General features: G+C 41.0%; 2 protein-coding genes across 3 annotated transcripts in view; one reads left to right on the top strand and one right to left on the bottom strand.

Moving 5' to 3' along the window:
• LOC121954630 (protein FAM13A-like) overlaps window positions 1–8604 on the top strand; it is a 28300-nt gene extending 19696 nt beyond the window's left edge. Inside the window, exons 16-21 of the mRNA XM_042502264.1 lie at window positions 194–429; window positions 4475–4558; window positions 4715–4816; window positions 6979–7190; window positions 7586–7687; window positions 8135–8604. Coding sequence (XP_042358198.1) covers window positions 194–429; window positions 4475–4558; window positions 4715–4816; window positions 6979–7190; window positions 7586–7687; window positions 8135–8258 — 860 coding nt within the window. The 3' untranslated portion in view covers window positions 8259–8604. The remainder of the gene's footprint in view (window positions 1–193; window positions 430–4474; window positions 4559–4714; window positions 4817–6978; window positions 7191–7585; window positions 7688–8134) is intronic.
• Window positions 8605–8698: 94 nt separating this feature from the next.
• The window catches only part of LOC121954631 (phytanoyl-CoA hydroxylase-interacting protein-like), a 49987-nt gene continuing 39756 nt past the window's right edge, over window positions 8699–18929 (bottom strand). For both annotated transcript variants that reach the window (XM_042502265.1, XM_042502266.1), the window contains exon 7: window positions 8699–10548. In XM_042502265.1, the coding sequence (XP_042358199.1) occupies window positions 10008–10548 (541 nt within the window). In that variant the 3' untranslated portion in view covers window positions 8699–10007. The remainder of the gene's footprint in view (window positions 10549–18929) is intronic.

Below are 18929 nucleotides of genomic sequence, written 5' to 3'. Positions count from 1 at the left end.
TATAGCAGCATAAAATAAAAAAATACTCTCTGCACTTAATTACAGTACGTGCTTACATGTACTTAATGTAATTACTTTCCAAAATTTTTCACAATATCAACATGCTTATCAAACAACCACAGTCCAAATTTTAGATTCACATGGTCCCAGCTTAAATGTCACCATGTTCCTCTGTACTGTTGTCTTGTTGTAGAGCTAAAGATGAGACAATCAGAAGAAGGCGGTCTGAGAGGGCAGGGAGACTTCAGCCCATCAGCTGAAACCTGCAGGACCAACACAGATCTCAGGGAGGCAGCAACAACAGGAACCGAGCTGCAGCAACTCAACAACAACAGCAACGCCAAGCCACATGTGGAAGAGACGGTCAACATTATAACCAACAGGCTGAAGGAGAGACGACGAGAGCTGGGCCTTCCCGACAGTGTTAAGGTCTGTACTGCTGAAATCTTTCACCAGATATTGTAACTTAGGTTTGGTGGTCGACTTCATGGGAAAATCTGTGTGTTTATGGGCCTCTTGCAAGAAATTATATATGTACAAATTTTCTCTTATTTTTGCTCGCATCCAGGATTTGTTTATATTTTGTTCGTACCCACTGGTTTTTGGGATTTGCCTATGTTTTGTTTCTGCTTTTCACCAAGGTAAGAGACAATTTTACGAGTGCTCGAAAGCACTTTTACCAAAATAAGAGAAAAACGTCTTGCTTTCACAGTCCACAAATTACTGTTCAACAGAAAAAAAAGTTTTATATTTGAGGAACATTGTTAAAAATGCTTGAATATCATATAATCAAATTTTGTTAAGGTTTTATAATGACTGGATTATTTAGTTTCAGGGCTAAAGGAACACTACTATACATTACAGTTACTATGCATCCCTCTGCTGACCAGTGGTGTAATTTTACTAACTACATTTACTCAAACACTGTACTTAAGTACAAATTCACGTTATTTGAGTATTTTAATCTCATGCAGCTATCTTCTACTTCACAACAATTCATAGAGAAAAACTGTACTTTTTACTCCACTTCTGTTATTAGATAACTACTTTACAAATTAAGATTTTTGCGCGCAAACCAAAAATATGAAAATATACAAGAGCAGCTGAAACAATTAGTCAGTTAAGTAAATTAATTTGCAACTATTTCTTTTTTTTTGTAAGTCATTTTTAATGCAAAAACCATTTCATAGTTCCAGCTTCTTTTGTAAACTGTATTTATGAGGATGTACTGCTTTTTCTTTTAATTATTTTAATTATTTTGAGTTTTTCAAAGTATTCAAACCTTTTTGCATGTGCACTCTTAGTTTTAATATCCATCCATCCATCCATCCATTTTCTTCCGCTTATCCGGGGTCGGGTCGCGGGGGCAGCAGCCTAAGCAGGGAAGCCCAGACTTCCCTCTCCCCGGCCACTTCTTCCAGCTCTTCCCGGGGGACCCCGAGGCGTTCCCAGGCCAGCTGTGAGACATAGTCTGTCCAGCGTGTCCTGGGTCTTCCCCGGGGCCCCCTACCGGTGGGACGTGCCCTGAACACCTCACCAGGGAGGCGTCCAGGGGGCATCCTAATTAGATGCCCGAGCCACCTCATCTGGCTCTTCTCAACGCGGAGGAGCAGCGGCTCTACTCTGAGCTCCTCCCGGATGACCAAGCTTCTCACCCTATCTCTAAGGGAGAGCCCAGCCACCCTATGGAGGAAACTCATTTCGGCCGCTTGTACCCGCGATCTTGTTCTTGCGGTCACTACCCAAAACTCGTGACCATAGGTGAGGGTAGGAACGAAGATCGACCGGTAAATCGAGAGCTTTGCCTTTCAGCTCAGCTCCCTCTTCACCATGACAGATCGGTGCAGAGTCCGCATCACTGCAGACGCTGCACCGATCCGCCTGTCGATCTCCCGCTCCATCCCTCCCTCACTCGTGAACAAGACCCCGAGGTACTTAAACTCCTCCACTTGGGGCAGGACTTCGTCCCCGATCCGGAGGGGCACGCCACCCTTCTCCGGCTGAGAACCATGGCCTCGGATGTGGAGGTGCTGATTCTCATCCCAGCCGCTTCACGCTCGGTTGCGAGCCGATCCAGTGAGAGCTGAAGGTCACGGCCTGATGAAGCCAACAGGACCACATCATCTGCAAAGAGCAGAGACCCAATCCTGAGGTCACCAAACCGGACCCCCTCAACACCCTGGCTGCGGCTAGAAATTCTGTCCATAAAAGTTATGAACAGAATCGGTGACAAAGAGCAGCCCTGGCAGAGTCCAACCCTCACCGGAAACGAGTTCGACTTACTGCCAGCAATGCGGACCAAGCTCTGGCACCGGTCATACAGGGAACGGACAGCCCGTATCAGGGAGTCTGAAACCCCATATTCCCGGAGAACCCCCCACAGGACTCCCCGAGGGACATGGTTGAATGCCTTCTCCAAGTCCACAAAGCACATGTGGACTGGTTGGGCAAACTCCCACGCACCCTCAAGGACCCTGCCAAGGGTCCAGAGCTGGTCCACAGTTCAGCGACCGGGGCGAAAACCGCATTGCTCCTCCTGAATCCGGGGTTCGACTATCCGGCGGACCCTCCTCTCTAGTACCCTCGAATAGACCTTACCAGGGAGGCTGAGGAGTGTGATCCCCCTGTAGTTGGAACACACCCTCTGGTCCCCCTTCTTAAAAAGAGGGACCACCAGTCCAAGGGCACTGCCCCCGATGTCCACGCAATGTTGCAGAGTCGCGTCAGCCACGACAGCCCCACAACATCCAGGGCCTTGAGGAACTCCGGGCGGACCTCGTCCACCCCCGGGGCCCTGCCACCGAAGAGCTTTTTGACCACCTCGGTAACCTCAGCCCCAGAGATAGAGGAGCCCACCCCTGAGTCCCCAGGGGGTTCCTCACCTTCCTCACCGGAAGGCGTATCGGTGGGATTGAGGAGGTCTTCGAAGTATTCCTTCCACTGATTCACAACATCCCGAGTCGAGGTCAGCAGCGCCCCATCCCCATCATACACAGTGTTGACGGAGCACCGCTTCCCCCTCCTGAGACGCCGGACGGTGGTCCCGAACCTCTTCGAAGCCATCCGGAAGTCATTTTCCATGGCCTCACCGAACTCCTCCCACGCCCCGCCGCACTCCTCTTGGCCTGTCAGTACCTGTCTGCTGCCTCAGGAGTCCCACAGGCCAAGAAGGCCCGATAGGACTACTTCTTCAGCTTGACGGCACCCCTTACCGCCGGTGTCCACCAGCGGGTTCGGGTGTTGCCGCCCCGACAGGCACCAACCACCTTACGGCCACAGCACCGGTCAGCCGCCTCAGCAATGGAGGCACGGAACATGGCCCACTTGGACTCAATGTCCCCCGCCTCCCCCGGGACATGGTCGAAGCTCTCCCGGAGGTGGGAGTTGAAGCTCTTTCTGACGGGAAACTCTGCCAGACGTTCCCAGCAGACCCTCACAATGCGTTTGGGTCTGCCAGGTCTGACCAGCGTCCTCCCCCACCATCGGAGCCAACTCACCACGAGAAGACTGGTTCCGGAGCCCAAGCCGTGCGTCGAGGTGAGGCCGACTATATCTAGTCGGAACTTCTCAACCTCGCGCACCAGCTCAGGCTCCTTCCCTACCAGAGAGGTGATGTTCCACGTCCCCAGAGCTAGCTTCTGCAGCTGAGGATCGGACCGCCAAGGTCCCCACCTTTGGCTGCCGCCCAGCTCACATGGCACCCGACCCCTACGGCCCCTCCTACGGGTGGTGAGCCCACGGGAAGGAGGTCCCATGTCACCTCTTCAGGCTGTGCCCGGCCGGGCCCCATGGGCAAAGGCCCGGCCACCAGGCGCTTGCCATCGAGCCCCACCCCCAGGCCTGGCTCCAGGGGGGGGGCCCCGATGACCCGCGTCCGGGCGAGGGGAACTCTGGACCATTGGTTTTCGTCATCATAGGGGTCTTGTGAGCTACACTTTGTCTGGTCCCTCCCCTAGGACCTGTTTGCCATGGGTGACCCTACCAGGGGCATGAAGCCCCTGACAACTGAGCTCCTAGGATCACTGGGACACGCAAACCCCTCCACAATGATAAGGTGGTAGCTCAGGGAGGGGTTTTAGTTTTAATAGTTCATTATATTTCTTGAAATCACATTCATTTTGTTTAAGTTTATTTAACAGCATGCATCAAGTTTTTGTTCTTACAGCCTTTTTTGGTGCCATCTCTCCAGCCTTTGCACACGACTCAAAATCTGGGCTCATATAGTGTTTAGGGGGAGTTACCTATGTTATTAGGGGACTTATGATCAGTGGGATTCATTATAGACCTCATCTGGGTAAGAATAGATTTTGGTGGTTAAGAGCATTTGGTGCATCTGGAGTTGACTCTTGTATTTTCTCTAACCAGAAAATATAAGAGACATTTAAGAGAACATTGCTGCATGAGGCCCAATGTTTGAAATGTGTCGACCGAATTGCATAACTGTTAACAGTCTGCGCTGTGCCTGTTTGTGCAGGAGATGTCCCATTTCCAGATGACTATGGAGAAGACCAGCTTGCAGAAGTGTTTACTCTACTTTGAGAGTCTGCACGGACGACCAGTAAGAGCAGTGTGGATGACTCACTTATATGCTCATGTCTTATGCTTATTTTTTTTAACTTGACCGCTCCACCTCTCCTTCTCTTTCATTACTGGTTTCTCTTAATTTCTGTTTGTGTATTAACGCTAACAACAAAATTGTTTGTTTGTGCTTCAGAGTACCAGGCAGGAGCGGACTCTGATGAAACCTTTCTATGATCGGTACCGTCTTCTCAAGCAGCTGCTGATTTCTTCTGCCACAACAGTCATCACAACCATTGTGAGTATACATCTAATGCTCAATTTTAAATTTTCAAAATAAACGAGATGTCAAGAACTACTCAAACCCACTGTATTTTACTTATGTGTGATTAAAATTGAACATGGCATACAGAAGTCACTCTACTGGCCTCTAGCGGCCAAATGTGAACATTACAGCAAACATTTGAGACATCTATGAGACATCAGAGGGCTACTGTATCCAGGCTGAATTTTGCCTTGACTGGATTGCATGAAAGCAGAGGCACATAAGTTACCATGGAGATTTAGCCTGCTCCTGACCAGGCTAACAGCCAAGCTTGTTTAATCCTGGTGCCTGATTTCTTCAGTCAGCTGTCACTCTGATCAGAAATAAAGATGTTTTATAATTATTCCATGATCTTTATGGCCTCTTTATTTTTTATTCATTTTTATTACCCTGCATTAAAATAGACTTACACTCTGTAATACATTAAAGTAGGCCTGCTATCATTTTCAGTGTGAAGTTAAAGGTAACATGCACACTGAGGGAGATTTAAACCAGGGCCAAACAGTTAAAGTCAGCACTGGTCTACAATACCACCTGTCCTCCTGATCATGTTACTGTCAGGTGTTCAGTGAATATGTAATATACTGGTAGGTAATTATTACATTTGTTGAGATGATTAGAAATGGCTAATGAAGTTGAAAAGGTGGTTTCAATGAAGTCAGTGATGAGGCTCTCACCCTCCCTCAGATGGTCTGTGTGGCATTGATAAAAATAATTAGTCTTCATAATACATTTAATGAATTATTAATTTCCACTGCCAACTTTTCAGGCAAAGTGTCAGATAAGATGAAATAAGATAAGATAGAACTCTATTAATCCCGACAGATTGCTCCAAAAATGCAGTAGTAAAACAAAAAACAAAATGTCCAACCGATTTGAAAAGATACCAAGTATCTCCTTGCATGGTAATGACGACGTGTCAGTGCAGCCGCAGTTAAAAATATTGAGTGATTAATGTAAATTTTAATCTAGAGCCAAAGGTCGCATTAACGGAGATTTGAACCCGAGACCCGCGGGCGGAAAACGATATAAGTATCCACTACACCACATTATCTTTGATATCCTTGAATCCGTGACATTACATCCATATTTCGCTTTTTTGCACATCATATGCTTTTCTTGCTCATAACATTTGCATGACAAGCTGCTGCTCACTCGCTGAAAACTCCGCTACTGTACACGCATTTTCTCCACGTCTGCATCACGACGATCTGTGATCGACACATGTGGTCTACTGATGATAACCGTGAACGCGCATTTATCCCAAATACTTACTGGCTTGACATAGTTGCACCTTCTCATCCTGGTTTAGCCGACGTGCAACGGATAAAGTCAGGAGTCACAGATGACGCTAGGTCAAGCCTCTAACCCCTTTTCCGTTATCCCGGATATCTAAATTCTACTTTTGTGCAATAACCCCGAGTTTATTCTGCAGAATAAACAATGGCAAGACAAGTAGTTCTGAAATCTCTCTGCTCTTTGACTTGCTAGTAATCAATTTAAATATAAACCATAACATAGTATGTTTGTGTTCGAAACTGCATACTAATATACTGCACAACACATATTCACTCAGAATGTATTACATACTGCCTGCTTCACATACCGCAGGTTACTGTTTATGACTGTTTATGCTTCAGTTGATTTGAGCAATACTTCTTTTCTGCAACACATGAATTTATCTATCATAACCTTACTGGTTTGAGCTACTGTTGAATGCAAAGGCAAATTAAAAAAGTAAAATACATTTTTATCTAATGGTTAATTATTTAAACTGTCTACTTCGCAGTCTGCCATTGGACAGTCTAAAAAAGCTGCAATGTATTTTGGGGCAAATGAGTTTGTCCAGTAAACTCACGTCTCATACTCAGAAACTTAAACTAACCTAATGCACATCTGGACATTTCTTGCATTCACAAATTCTACGCACTATGCAACTGGAACGCATTACATGCTCAATGTTTTGTCATACTTGGAAAAATAGTATGTATATGATTGCAAAAAGACCCTATGATTCCCAACAGGGTGAATAGTTAGTAGAGCCAGTAAAACAGACTGCATTGCTACCCCTGTTTTTTTTTTAATCTCATGTTTATTATGACAGATTAGTCATCCCTTTGTGTGTCTTTATACAGGAGGAAGAGGAGGGCTCTGACGAAGAGCATCCCAAACAGCGAAGCCCCAGGCTGCAGCGACTCCGGCTGAAATCTCCCAGGTGTGTGTCCTCAGATGAGTCGCCGCATCCGCCCTTAGAAATGTCTGAAACACCGCTGGTGTCCCCGCTGGAGGAGGTGAAGTGTTTTCAGCCACAGATCATCACCATGGCAACACTACATGAAGCTTCCAGGTATGGTGTGTGTGTGTGTGTGTGTGTGTGTGCGTGCGTGCGTGCGCGCGCGCGCGCGTGTGTGTGCGTGCGCGCGTGAGACTCCAGTTCAGACTCCAATGCTAAGATTTTTGTTTTTGTTCTGGAAATACATCTGTTAGGAAGCACTGAGCATGCGACTGGATAAATGAGACTTGGATTATACTGCATGAGTTGTGGGAGAGTTTGTAAACAGATGTTTTATAGTTTTGGTGTTAAACACGCTTCTCTTTACAAATCTTTCCAAATTCAAGGTAGCATGGTCTAATTATCTGAAATAAAAATGGTCTTCTTGTGAGTGAAGTATTCCTATAAAGTACTTGTGGTCATAGTTTAAGTTTACCTATTTACAGCCAATTTCTTTTTTTTCTCGACAGACCAGAATTACTGGATCACCTTAGGACAGCACGATCAGAGAAGCGGAGGCTTCACCAAGCGCTCCGAGAGTTTGAGGATCATTTCTACACACAAACCGGCAGGTAAAGGTTACACACACACAGACACTCACACACAGCACATCCAAACTACTTGGCTTTGAATTTTATTTAGTCTTTTAATAAACTTGGAACATTTGGTTTTCAACAATGCCTTGTGAAAAACAAAGAAAAAACATCCACGAAAGAAATTCCATCGTAATGGTACGACAGTGTAATGCACACTCATTTAACGATAATACAGCACAGAGAGCTCAGGAAAGAGACGAAGAGATAGACGTTTGCTCTGAACTGTACACATCCTTTCTACTGTACATGTTAGTCCTCCAAAGTAAATACAGTAAGTTTTTGATTACAATACACACTGTACAAAGCTATCTGAGTAAGGCAACATAGGGACTATCAACCAGTGATGGAAGCTGCTGCAGGTTGTTTGAAACTGCTAGTTTTGCCTTGTGTTTGCATCTTTTTTTCCCCTCCGTGTATTAACAGGGCTTGTCAGAAGGAGGACCGTGGACCGATGGCGGAGGAGTACTGCCAGTATAAGAACCTCAAAGCAAAGCTCCGTCTACTGGAGGCCCTGCTCAGTAAACAGGACTCAACCAAGAGCAGTTGAGTTAACTCACAGTGGGACTTTTCTCTAACTTAACAGGACTCGATCATTTCTGGAAAATCAGGTTGTGAAGCCGATGGGTCTGATCTTGTTTCATGCCATGCTCATTATGTTGATGCATTTTACATGAGAAAAACGGATGGAAATCGTGACAATCGTAAAAAGCAGTTATGCAGAATTCCCTCAAGTCCCAAAAACACATCCTTTGTCATTATGACGCATCTACAAACCTGATGTAGCAAGTGTATTCTATGTAGCACTAATTTATGTCGAGGATGACGAGCTGTAACAACTTGATGTTAGTTACATATTAGTGAATTTAAGATTATTCTATGTATATTATGGCACTTTGTTACTTGCTTATTTCCTTGCCAAAAAAATCTTTTTTGACAGCTTCGTCTGTAGTTAATGTGGAAACTGCATTTTTTTTTTTTTAAAAAGTGCTATCTTGGCAAAAAAATGTGTAAGCTTAAATGCAATCAATGAGACAATCCTGTCGTGTTTGTGCATGTCAGTTTTTTAGTCCTACATTGTGCTATGATATGCATTCAAAATGTCAGTTGATCTAAAATGTGACCACTCAATTGACATGTTCACCTTCGAAAATAGCGTGTGGATGTTGGCATTGTAGTGCAAGTTCTATCAGCTGTCAAATTATTAGTGTTTATCCCCCCTATTTTGCCTGTATGAAGATAATTCCCCCTAAATGCTGTTGTTGACAATGATCAGAGCTTGTGACATTGTGCACTTCTGGTTTATATAATTTTCTATATATATAGATAATATATATATGAATGTATCGATAAAAATAAATATTTTTTCACATTTATTCTGCTAAACACAGTTTATGGTTCTACTTTCTTTCTTTCCACAGACTACAGTAAAACAAGAGCGACTGTTGCAGAAAAGGTTGCTATGGTAGAGGTACTGACAGCTTTCAAACTCATGCTGCACAGAGCTGCATCATGCTTTTTTTTTAAAGGTTAACAAGTAGTTCACACTTGGTCATCAAAGTCTTAGTGAAAACACATTTTAGAGGCTGTTGCATTCATAGTGTTAAGATTCCACAGCGGTTTCACGTCTTGTTTTTAACACCTTTGGTATAAAGGAAGATGACTATTGATGCTGCAGCCCTAGAAAATTGTAGTACCAGTCTGTGCCACTAGTAGGAGGTAAAAAAAAAAAGTCTGAATTCATCTACTGTGGAATGAGAAGAAAACATTTCTAAAACGACGGTCAAAGTAACTGGAAACAACAAAATCCTTGTCCACCAAGACAGTGGACAGTCGATCATCAGTACATCAATAATAACAAGGCAAAGGTCATTAATAAAATATGGGACAAGTGTTTTAAAGTAACAGGAAATTGGATTGAAGCAGCCCACGTTAGTACAGTTAAAGGGTTTAGTCAGTACGCCTGTGTTGACTTGAAGGATGGATGGATGTGTTGTTGGTGTCTCAGTTGGGAAATCTTTATGTTTTATTTATGTTTTCAACATTTAGGGTAACCCTTTTCAGATGAGACAGCAGTGCAGGTGAGTGAAAAGTGTTTACCTTTCCTCCACTCTTCTTAGGGAATGATGGTTCAGAGTACAGAGCGGTGTCAGAGATATGTCAGTGTGCATGTCTGGGAGCCTACAAAATCTGCTGCTTCATGCATGTGTTGGTCTGCTTCATCAGTACATGTGGACTTCCTGTGTGTGTTTAAAGGTCAGTCACCTCCAGTCCTTCCCTCCCTCTTCTACATTCGGCCTTAGCGCCCCACACTGATGTTGCAGGTCTTGCAGCTCGGGTCCTTCTTGGCATTCACTGTGGACATGCTCATCAGCTGGTGCCCGCTGATCTCCGCCACCGTGCCTATTGCCAGGTCCACGGGCTCCGTGTAGATCACCTCCAGGATAACATCCTGGGCGTGGTGGAACACCAGACTGCCGTCACCCTCATCCTGCTTGCAGGTAAGGAAGCGATTGTTGGTGATGTCTAGCGCAGGAAGCCTCTGCTTACAGAACTCGTCACCTACGGAGCCCTTTGGTGCCAGGACCAGAATAACGTAGTGGTAGGCAGTATACATGCAGTAGAAGTCTCCAAAGTACAGGTTGGTGTCGGGGTTGAAGAGTAGGTCAGCTCGGACCTCAAAGCGCTGGCGGCCGTACGGGGAGTCCTGCGGAGGCTTGCCTGTGTTGAACTCTGTGTTGCAGCTGAAGAAAATGCCCTCCAGCTTGCCACTGATGGGTGAGCCATGGCTGCCACTGTTGTCTTTCACTGACTGGAGCATCCTGTTGTTCTGTGCCTCCCTGGAGTTTGGAATAAAAAGAGAAGAAAATTGGCTGTGAGTATAAAACTGTAAGAATTCTGCACTCTCACTGCAAGTTTTATTAGGGCAGCTGTTTCATTTGAGGGCTTAGAGGTAGTTTGATTTTATATATATTGATAATTGATATCATATTTAACAAAATATTATATCAAGCCTTTGTGGTACTTTTTTACTACATTTTTAACAACATACTATACAATGACTTAATTTTTTTTTCAACATACTTGACAATGTTTTTCTGGCATTTTATGTGACATTTTTTATGACATTTTTCATAGCATACCACATCATGACAATTTTTTCCAATTTTATTATGGCATACTTAACTGACCTTTTATCATTATTTTTGTTGTGGTATACTAAACTGTCATTTGTTGTCACATTTTTCACAGAATACTGAATTATGATATTATGTAAAAGCATGTGAATGTGTAAAAAAACTGAGTAGCAGGAGGCATCTTGCCAAGTAGACTCAGCCAAAAACCTATGAATGTATGTGTGAATGGGTTAACGTGACTCGATGTGTTAAAGTGCTTTGAGTGGTCAAAAATGACCAGAAAATTCCTATATAAGTACAAGTTCATTTACCATTTAAAATAGCATTTGAGACAGTGTGACATGTTTGGGGGGAAGCTAATTAAGTGTGTAAGATGCAGCCAGTCACATAACACAAAAAGAACTCTCAGAATACTATTATTACTATTTCTGGAGCTGTAATGACATTAGTCCAGTCTGTCTGTAAAAAAAAAAAAAACTAGGGAGAGAAGACTGCTCTGCTGAAAAACAGAATATCTCCTTATCATTATGACAAACTGCAGAAAAAGGAAAGCAGCTTTCAGAAAACAAATTAACAGATGAACATTCAAACCAATGAATGCTTCTGTGACAGCTGCAGATCTTCCCCACGGACAATATCTCAGCTCCAAAGCTCCAATTATGAATTGTAATTACACTGCTATCACTCCAGAGGTCGTCATTATATCCATAATTGATGCTTTGTTGTGGGCATTATGGAATTAGTCAGCTCCCACCCCAGGTCACTGGAGCGGGGCCTCATCAACTGTAATATCAGTACTCCCCACATGATGGTGCAGTTTAACAGACGCACTTTCAGTACACTGTAGCAGATGCAAGTCAGCAAAAGAGAGAAGTCTATACAGATGACGTCATGCTGGAAGGAGAGCTCTCAAGCTGTGGATTTAGAACAAAATCTATGTGCTTAGTCAGGCGAGGAGCATGGAGAAAACATCCTCTTCATAAGTCATAAAATTGTCATAGTATAGTAAGTTATCAAAAATGTCACAAAAATGTTATAGTATAGTATGCTATCAAAAATGTTATAGTATAGTAGGGATAAAAAAAATCTGATAAATAAAAACGTCACATCATAATCATAAAAAATGTGATAAGAATGTAGTATTGTATGTCATTAAGTATAAATGTCACAACAAATGACAGTAATTATAACACAACAAAAATCAATCTAGCAGTCTATGAAAAATGTCATTAAAGATATCACAGTATTGTAAGCCATAAAAAATGTCACATATAATGTCATAGTGTGTTATAAAAATGTCAAAAATGCCATAAAAACATTGAAGTATAGTATGTGGCATGAAATGCCAAATACTATGTCATAAAAAATACAAAAATCCTACTAAACATCAATGGAATATTATATTGACATTTTTAATACATTCTTTACGATATGCTATACTGTGATGTTTATATGCATTTTGACAGAGTATAGTATATCGTAAAAATTAAAATGTCAGAATAATATGTAGAATAACATGCCAAAAAAACACCATAGTATAGCATGCCACTAAAATGTCATAGTATAGTTTGTCATAAAAATGCCATAACAACATTATGAAAAAAGTCATAAAAACATCACAGGATAGTATGTTGTTGTTCTGATTGTCAAATGTCTGTCTGTGTTTTTATGTTTTACTGCCTTGTCAATTATGCAGGTCACAAGTCACCCCTCTTGGCCTTCGCCTGTGGACCATCCAACTGTGGTTGTGCCCGAGGCGTTCCTGTCTCTGGCTGGTCCTTCGACTTCCAGTCAGGAGTGACCTGGATCCATCAATGCACTAATGGAAGCCACTGTGTAGTAAGTTGGCCAGTTGGCGTTGTGATTTGATGTGCCTCTTGGTGTATTCTTAACTTGTATGTGTGTATATACTTCTTTTTTTGTTTTCATGTATAGTGACACTAGGGTGTATGTGTGGTTGCTAGAGCGCAATTTTTGTTTGTAAGTTAAGTTAAATGTAAAAGCTGATACAAATGTGACAGTAGAAGATGTCGTCCAAAAATGGATAATAACGTCATAGTATAATATGTTGTCCGAAAATGCAGAAAAATGTCATAGTATAGTATGTCATCAAAAATTACCCTAAAACATTATAGTATTGTATGTCGTCAAAAATTACCCCAAAACATATATTGGCCAAAATGGCACAATAATGTCATAGTATACTAAAAAAGCGTGCTGAGCCACGCCATAGCATAGAATGTTGCAAAAAAAGTCAAAAACACCAAAATATGGCATGTCGAAAAAATGACCCAAAAAGCAAGGCTATAGTATGGCAAAAAACGTAAAAAATGGCATGTCACAAAAACAGCTGAAAATAGCTGAAAACCACAGAAGATAGCGTGCAGAGGCACACCATGACATAGAATGTTGCAAAAACGGCTAAAAACACCAAAATATGGCATGTCGAAAAAAATTGCGAAAACGCAAGGCTATAGTATGGCAAAAAATGTTAAAAATGGCACGTCACAAAAACAGCTTAAAACAGCTGAAAACTACATAAAATAGTGTGCAGAGGCACGCCATAGCATAGAATGTTGCAAAAAAAGTCAAAAACAACAAAATATGGCATGTTGAAAAAATGAACGAAAAAGCAAGGCTATAGTATGGCAAAAAATGTGAAAAATGGCACGTCACAAAAACAGTTGAAAATAGCTGAAAAGCACATAAAATAGCGTGCTGAGGCATGCCAACAACATATAAAAACAGTGTGCAGAGGCACACCATGACATAGAATGTTGCAAAAATGGCTAAAAACACCAAAATATGGCATGTCGAAAAAATGACCCAAAAAGCAAGGCTATAGTATGGCAAAAAATGTCAAAAATGGCATGTCACAAAAACAGCTGAAAACAGCTGAAAACCACATAAAATAGCGTGCAGAGGCATGCCATGGCATAGAATGTTGCACAAAAGGTCAAAAACACCAAAATATGGCATGTCAAAAAAATGAACCAAAAAGCAAGGCTATAGTATGGCAAAAAATGTCAAAAATGTCATGTCACAAAAACAGCTGAAAATAGCTGAAAACCACATAAAATAGCGTGCAGAGGCACACCATGACATAGAATGTTGCAAAAACGGCTAAAAACACCAAAATATGGCATGTCGAAAAAATGACCCGAAAAGCAAGGCTATAGTATGGCAAAAAATGTCAAAAAATGGCATGTCACAAAAACAGCTGAAAACAGCTGAAAACCACATAAAATAGCGTGCAGAGGCACACCATGACATAGAATGTTGCAAAAACGGCTAAAAAAACACCAAAATATGGCATGTTGAAAAAATGACCCAAAAAGCAAGGCTATAGTATGGCAAAAAATGTCAAAAATGTCATGTCACAAAAACAGCTGAAAATAGCTGAAAACCACATAAAATAGCGTGCAGAGGCACACCATGACATAGAATGTTGCAAAAACGGCTAAAAACACCAAAATATGGCATGTCGAAAAAATGACCAAAAAGCAAGGCTATAGTATGGCAAAAAATGTCAAAAAATGGCATGTCACAAAAACAGCTGAAAACAGCTGAAAACACAGAAATAGCGTGCAGAGGCACACCATGACATAGAATGTTGCAAAAATGCTAAAAAACACCACAATATGGCATGTCGAAAAAAATGACCCAAAAAGCAAGGCTATAGTATGGCAAAAAATGTCAAAAATGGCATGTCCACAAAAACAGCTGAAAACAGCTGAAAACCACATAAAATAGCGTGCAGAGGCATGCCATGGCATAGAATGTTGCAAAAAAAAGGTCAAAAACACCAAAATATGGCATGTCGAAAAAATGACCCAAAAAAGCAAGGCTATAGTATGGCAAAAAATGTCAAAAAATGGCATGTCACAAAAACAGCTGAAAACAGCTGAAAACCACATAAAATAGCGTGCAGAGGCACACCATGACATAGAATGTTGCTAAAACGGCTAAAAACACCAAAATATGCATGTTGAAAAAATGACCCAAAAAGCAAGGCTATAGTATGGCAAAAAATGTCAAAAATGGCATGTCACAAAAACAGCTGAAAATAGCTGAAAACCACAGAAGATAGCGTGCAGAGGCACACCATGACATAGAATGTTGCAAAAACTGCTAAAAACACCACAATATGGCATGTCGAAAAAATGACCCAAAAAGCAAGGCTATAGTATGGCAAAAAATGTCAAAAATGGCATGTCACAAAAACAGCTGAAAACAGCTGAAAACCACATAAAATAGCGTGCAGAGGCATGCCATGGCATAGAATGTTGCAAAAAAGGTCAAAAACACCAAAATATGGCATGTCGAAAAAATGACCCAAAAAGCAAGGCTATAGTATGGCAAAAAATGTCAAAAATGTCATGTCACAAAAACAGCTGAAAATAGCTGAAAAACCACAGAAATAGCGTGCTGAGGCACACCATGACATAGAATGTTGCAAAAACGGCTAAAAACACCAAAATATGGCATGTCGAAAAAAATTGCGAAAACGCAAGGCTATAGTATGGCAAAAAATGTAAAAATGGCATGTCACAAAAACAGCTGAAAACAGCTGAAAACACATAAAATAGCGTGCAGAGGCACCATGACATAGAATGTTGCTAAAACGGCTAAAAACACCAAAATATGGCATGTTGAAAAAAAATGACCCAAAAAGCAAGGCTATAGTATGGCAAAAAATGTCAAAAATGTCATGTCACAAAAACAGCTGAAAACAGCTGAAAACCACAGAAAATAGCGTGCTGAGGCACACCATGACATAGAATGTTGCAAAAAAACGGCTAAAAAAACACCAAAATATGGCATGTCGAAAAAAATGACCCAAAAAGCAAGGCTATAGTATGGCAAAAAAATGTCAAAAATGGCATGTCACAAAAACAGCTGAAAATAGCTGAAAACCACATAAAAAGATAGCGTGCAGAGGCACACCATGACATAGAATGTTGTAAAAACTGCTAAAAACACCACAATATGGCATGTCGAAAAAATGACCCAAAAAGCAAGGCTATAGTATGGCAAAAAATGTCAAAAATGTCATGTCACAAAAAACAGCTGAAAATAGCTGAAAACCACATAAAATAGCGTGCAGAGGCACGCCATAGCATAGAATGTTGCAAAAAAAGTCAAAAACAACAAAATATGGCATGTTGAAAAAATGAACGAAAAAGCAAGGCTATAGTATGGCAAAAAATGTGAAAAATGGCACGTCACAAAAACAGTTGAAAATAGCTGAAAACCACATAAAATAGCGTGCTGAGGCATGCCATGGCATAGAATGTTGCACAAAAGGTCAAAAACACCAAAATATGGCATGTTGAAAAAATGAGCGAAAAAGCAAGGCTATAGTATGGCAAAAAACTTAAAAAATGGCATGTCACAAAAACAGCTGAAAACAGCTGAAAACTACATAAAATAGCGTGCAGAGGCACGCCATAGCATAGAATGTTGCAAAAAAGGCTAAAAACACCAAAATATGGCATGTTGAAAAAATGACCCAAAAAGCAAGGCTATAGTATGGCAAAAAATGTGAAAAATGGCACGTCACAAAAACAGTTTAAAATAGCTGAAAACCACATAAAATAGCGTGCTGAGGCATGCCATGGCATAGAATGTTGCAAAAAAGGTCAAAAACACCAAAATATGGCATGTTGAAAAAATGAGCGAAAAAGCAAGGCTATAGCATGGCAAAAAATGTAAAAAATGGCATGTCACAAAAACAGCTGAAAACAGCTGAAAACAACATAAAACAGTGTGCTGAGGCACACCATGACATAGAATGTTGCAAAAACGGCTAAAAACACCAAAATATGGCATGTCGAAAAAATGACCCAAAAAGCAAGGCTATAGTATGGCAAAAAACGTAAAAAATGGCATGTCACAAAAACAGCTGAAAATAGCTGAAAACCACAGAAGATAGCGTGCAGAGGCACACCATGGCATAGAATGTTGCAAAAAAGGTCAAAAACACCAAAATATGGCATGTTGAAAAAATGACCCAAAAAGCAAGGCTATAGTATGGAAAAAATGTCGAAAATTACATTACATACATCTAAAAACATCTGGAAATAGCTGAAAATAACATTAAATAATGTTAGTATGTATTTTTATGATTATGCATCCTCCGGAGTTAGTTCAAGATTCTACCTCAAGGAAAACCTACCTATATATGGTGAAGTCTTAGTGCCCGGAAGTCATGCCTGACCATGGATAACTGACCTGGGCCAGTGCCAGTAAATTTAGCAACACAAATGCATGTCTCATTCCTCAAAAGAAGTCTAGTACCTGACATGTTGGCAACTGATACCTGCCATCTTTGTCACAGCATTGTATAAATACGACTGCATTTCGATGTGATCAGTGTAAACCAGCTTTCCATGTTCTGTGTGAGTGTGCATTTAGTCTTGTCTCTGTCTCGGCTGACCCGAGCGCTCGTCTTTGTTGTACTTGTCCTGATTTGTAATCTTTGTTTTAGTTCATCTTTGTACTCATCTTTAATTATTTTGTACTTGTTTATTGTACTCATGTTTGTTGTGATTGTAATTTTATTTGTATACTGATATGTCTACTCATAATAAACATGTGCTGACTGAAACTTCAACAGGTGTCTCCATCCTTCAGACGTCATGAAAGATTACTGATACTATCAAATACCATGCTGACGCATGCCATGGCATAGAATGTTGCAAAAAAAGTCAAAAACAACAAAATATGGCATGTCAAAAAAATGACCCAAAAAGCAAGGCTATAGTATGGCAAAAAATGTCAAAAATGGCATGTCTCAAAAACAGCTGAAAACAGATGAAAACCACATAAAGTAGCGTCCTGAAGTACGCCATTGCATAGAATGCTGCAAAAAAGATCAAAAACACCAAAATATGGCATGTCGAAAAAATGACCCAAAAAGCAAGGCTATAGTATGGCAAAAAACGTAAAAAATGGCATGTCTCAAAAACAGTTTAAAACAGCTGAAAACTACATAAAACAGAGCGTGCTGAGCACACCATGACATAGAATGTTGCAAAAAAGGTCAAAAACACCACAAATATGCATGTCGAAAAAATGAGCGAAAAAGCAAGGCTATAGTATGGCAAAAAATGTCAAAAATGGCATGTCTCAAAAACAGCTTAAAACAGCTGAAAACTACATAAAACAGCGTGCTAAGGCACACCATGACATAGAATACTGCAAAAACAGCTAAAAAAAACCACAATATGGCATGTCGAAAAAATGACCCAAAAAGCAAGGCTATAGTATGGCAAAAAATGTCAAAAATGGCATGTCTCAAAACAGCTTTAAAACAGCTGAAAACTACATAAAACAGTGTGCTGAGGCACACCATGACATAGAATGCTGCAAAAACGGCTAAAAACACCAAAATATGGCATGTCGAAAAAATGACCCAAAAAGCAAGGCTATAGTATGGCAAAAAATGTCAAAAATGGCATGTCTCAAAAACAGCTTAAAACAGCTGAAAACTACATAAAACAGTGTGCTGAGGCACACCATGACATAGAATGTTGCAAAAACAAATAAAAAAACACCAAAATATGGCATGTCGAAAAAAATGACCGAAAAAGCAAGGCTATAGTATGGCAAAAAATGTGAAAAATGGCATGTCTCAAAAACAGCTTAAAACAGCTGAAAACTACATAAAACAGCGTGCTGAGGCACACCATGACATAGAATGCTGCAAAAACGGCTAAAAAACACCAAAATATGGCATGTCGAAAAAATGACCCAAAAAAAAAAAAACGCAAGGCTATAGTATGGCAAAAAATGTCAAAAATGGCATGTCTCAGAAACAGCTTAAAACAGCTGAAAACTACATAAAAACAGCGTGCTGAGGCACACCATGACATAGAATGTTGCAAAAAACCAAAAAAGATCAAAAACACCAAAATATGGCATGTCGAAAAAATGACCCAAAAAGCAAGGCTATAGTATGGCAAAAAACGTAAAAAATGGCATGTCTCAAAAACAGTTTAAAACAGCTGAAAACTACATAAAACAGCGTGCTGAGGCACACCATGACATAGAATGTTGCAAAAATGGCTAAAAACACCACA

The sequence above is a fragment of the Plectropomus leopardus genome, chromosome 15, assembly GCF_008729295.1.
Source record: "Plectropomus leopardus isolate mb chromosome 15, YSFRI_Pleo_2.0, whole genome shotgun sequence".
Classification (NCBI taxonomy): domain Eukaryota; kingdom Metazoa; phylum Chordata; class Actinopteri; order Perciformes; family Serranidae; genus Plectropomus; species Plectropomus leopardus.
The sequence above is the reverse complement of the archived record's forward strand: the minus strand, read 5'-3'. Positions and strand labels throughout refer to the sequence as shown.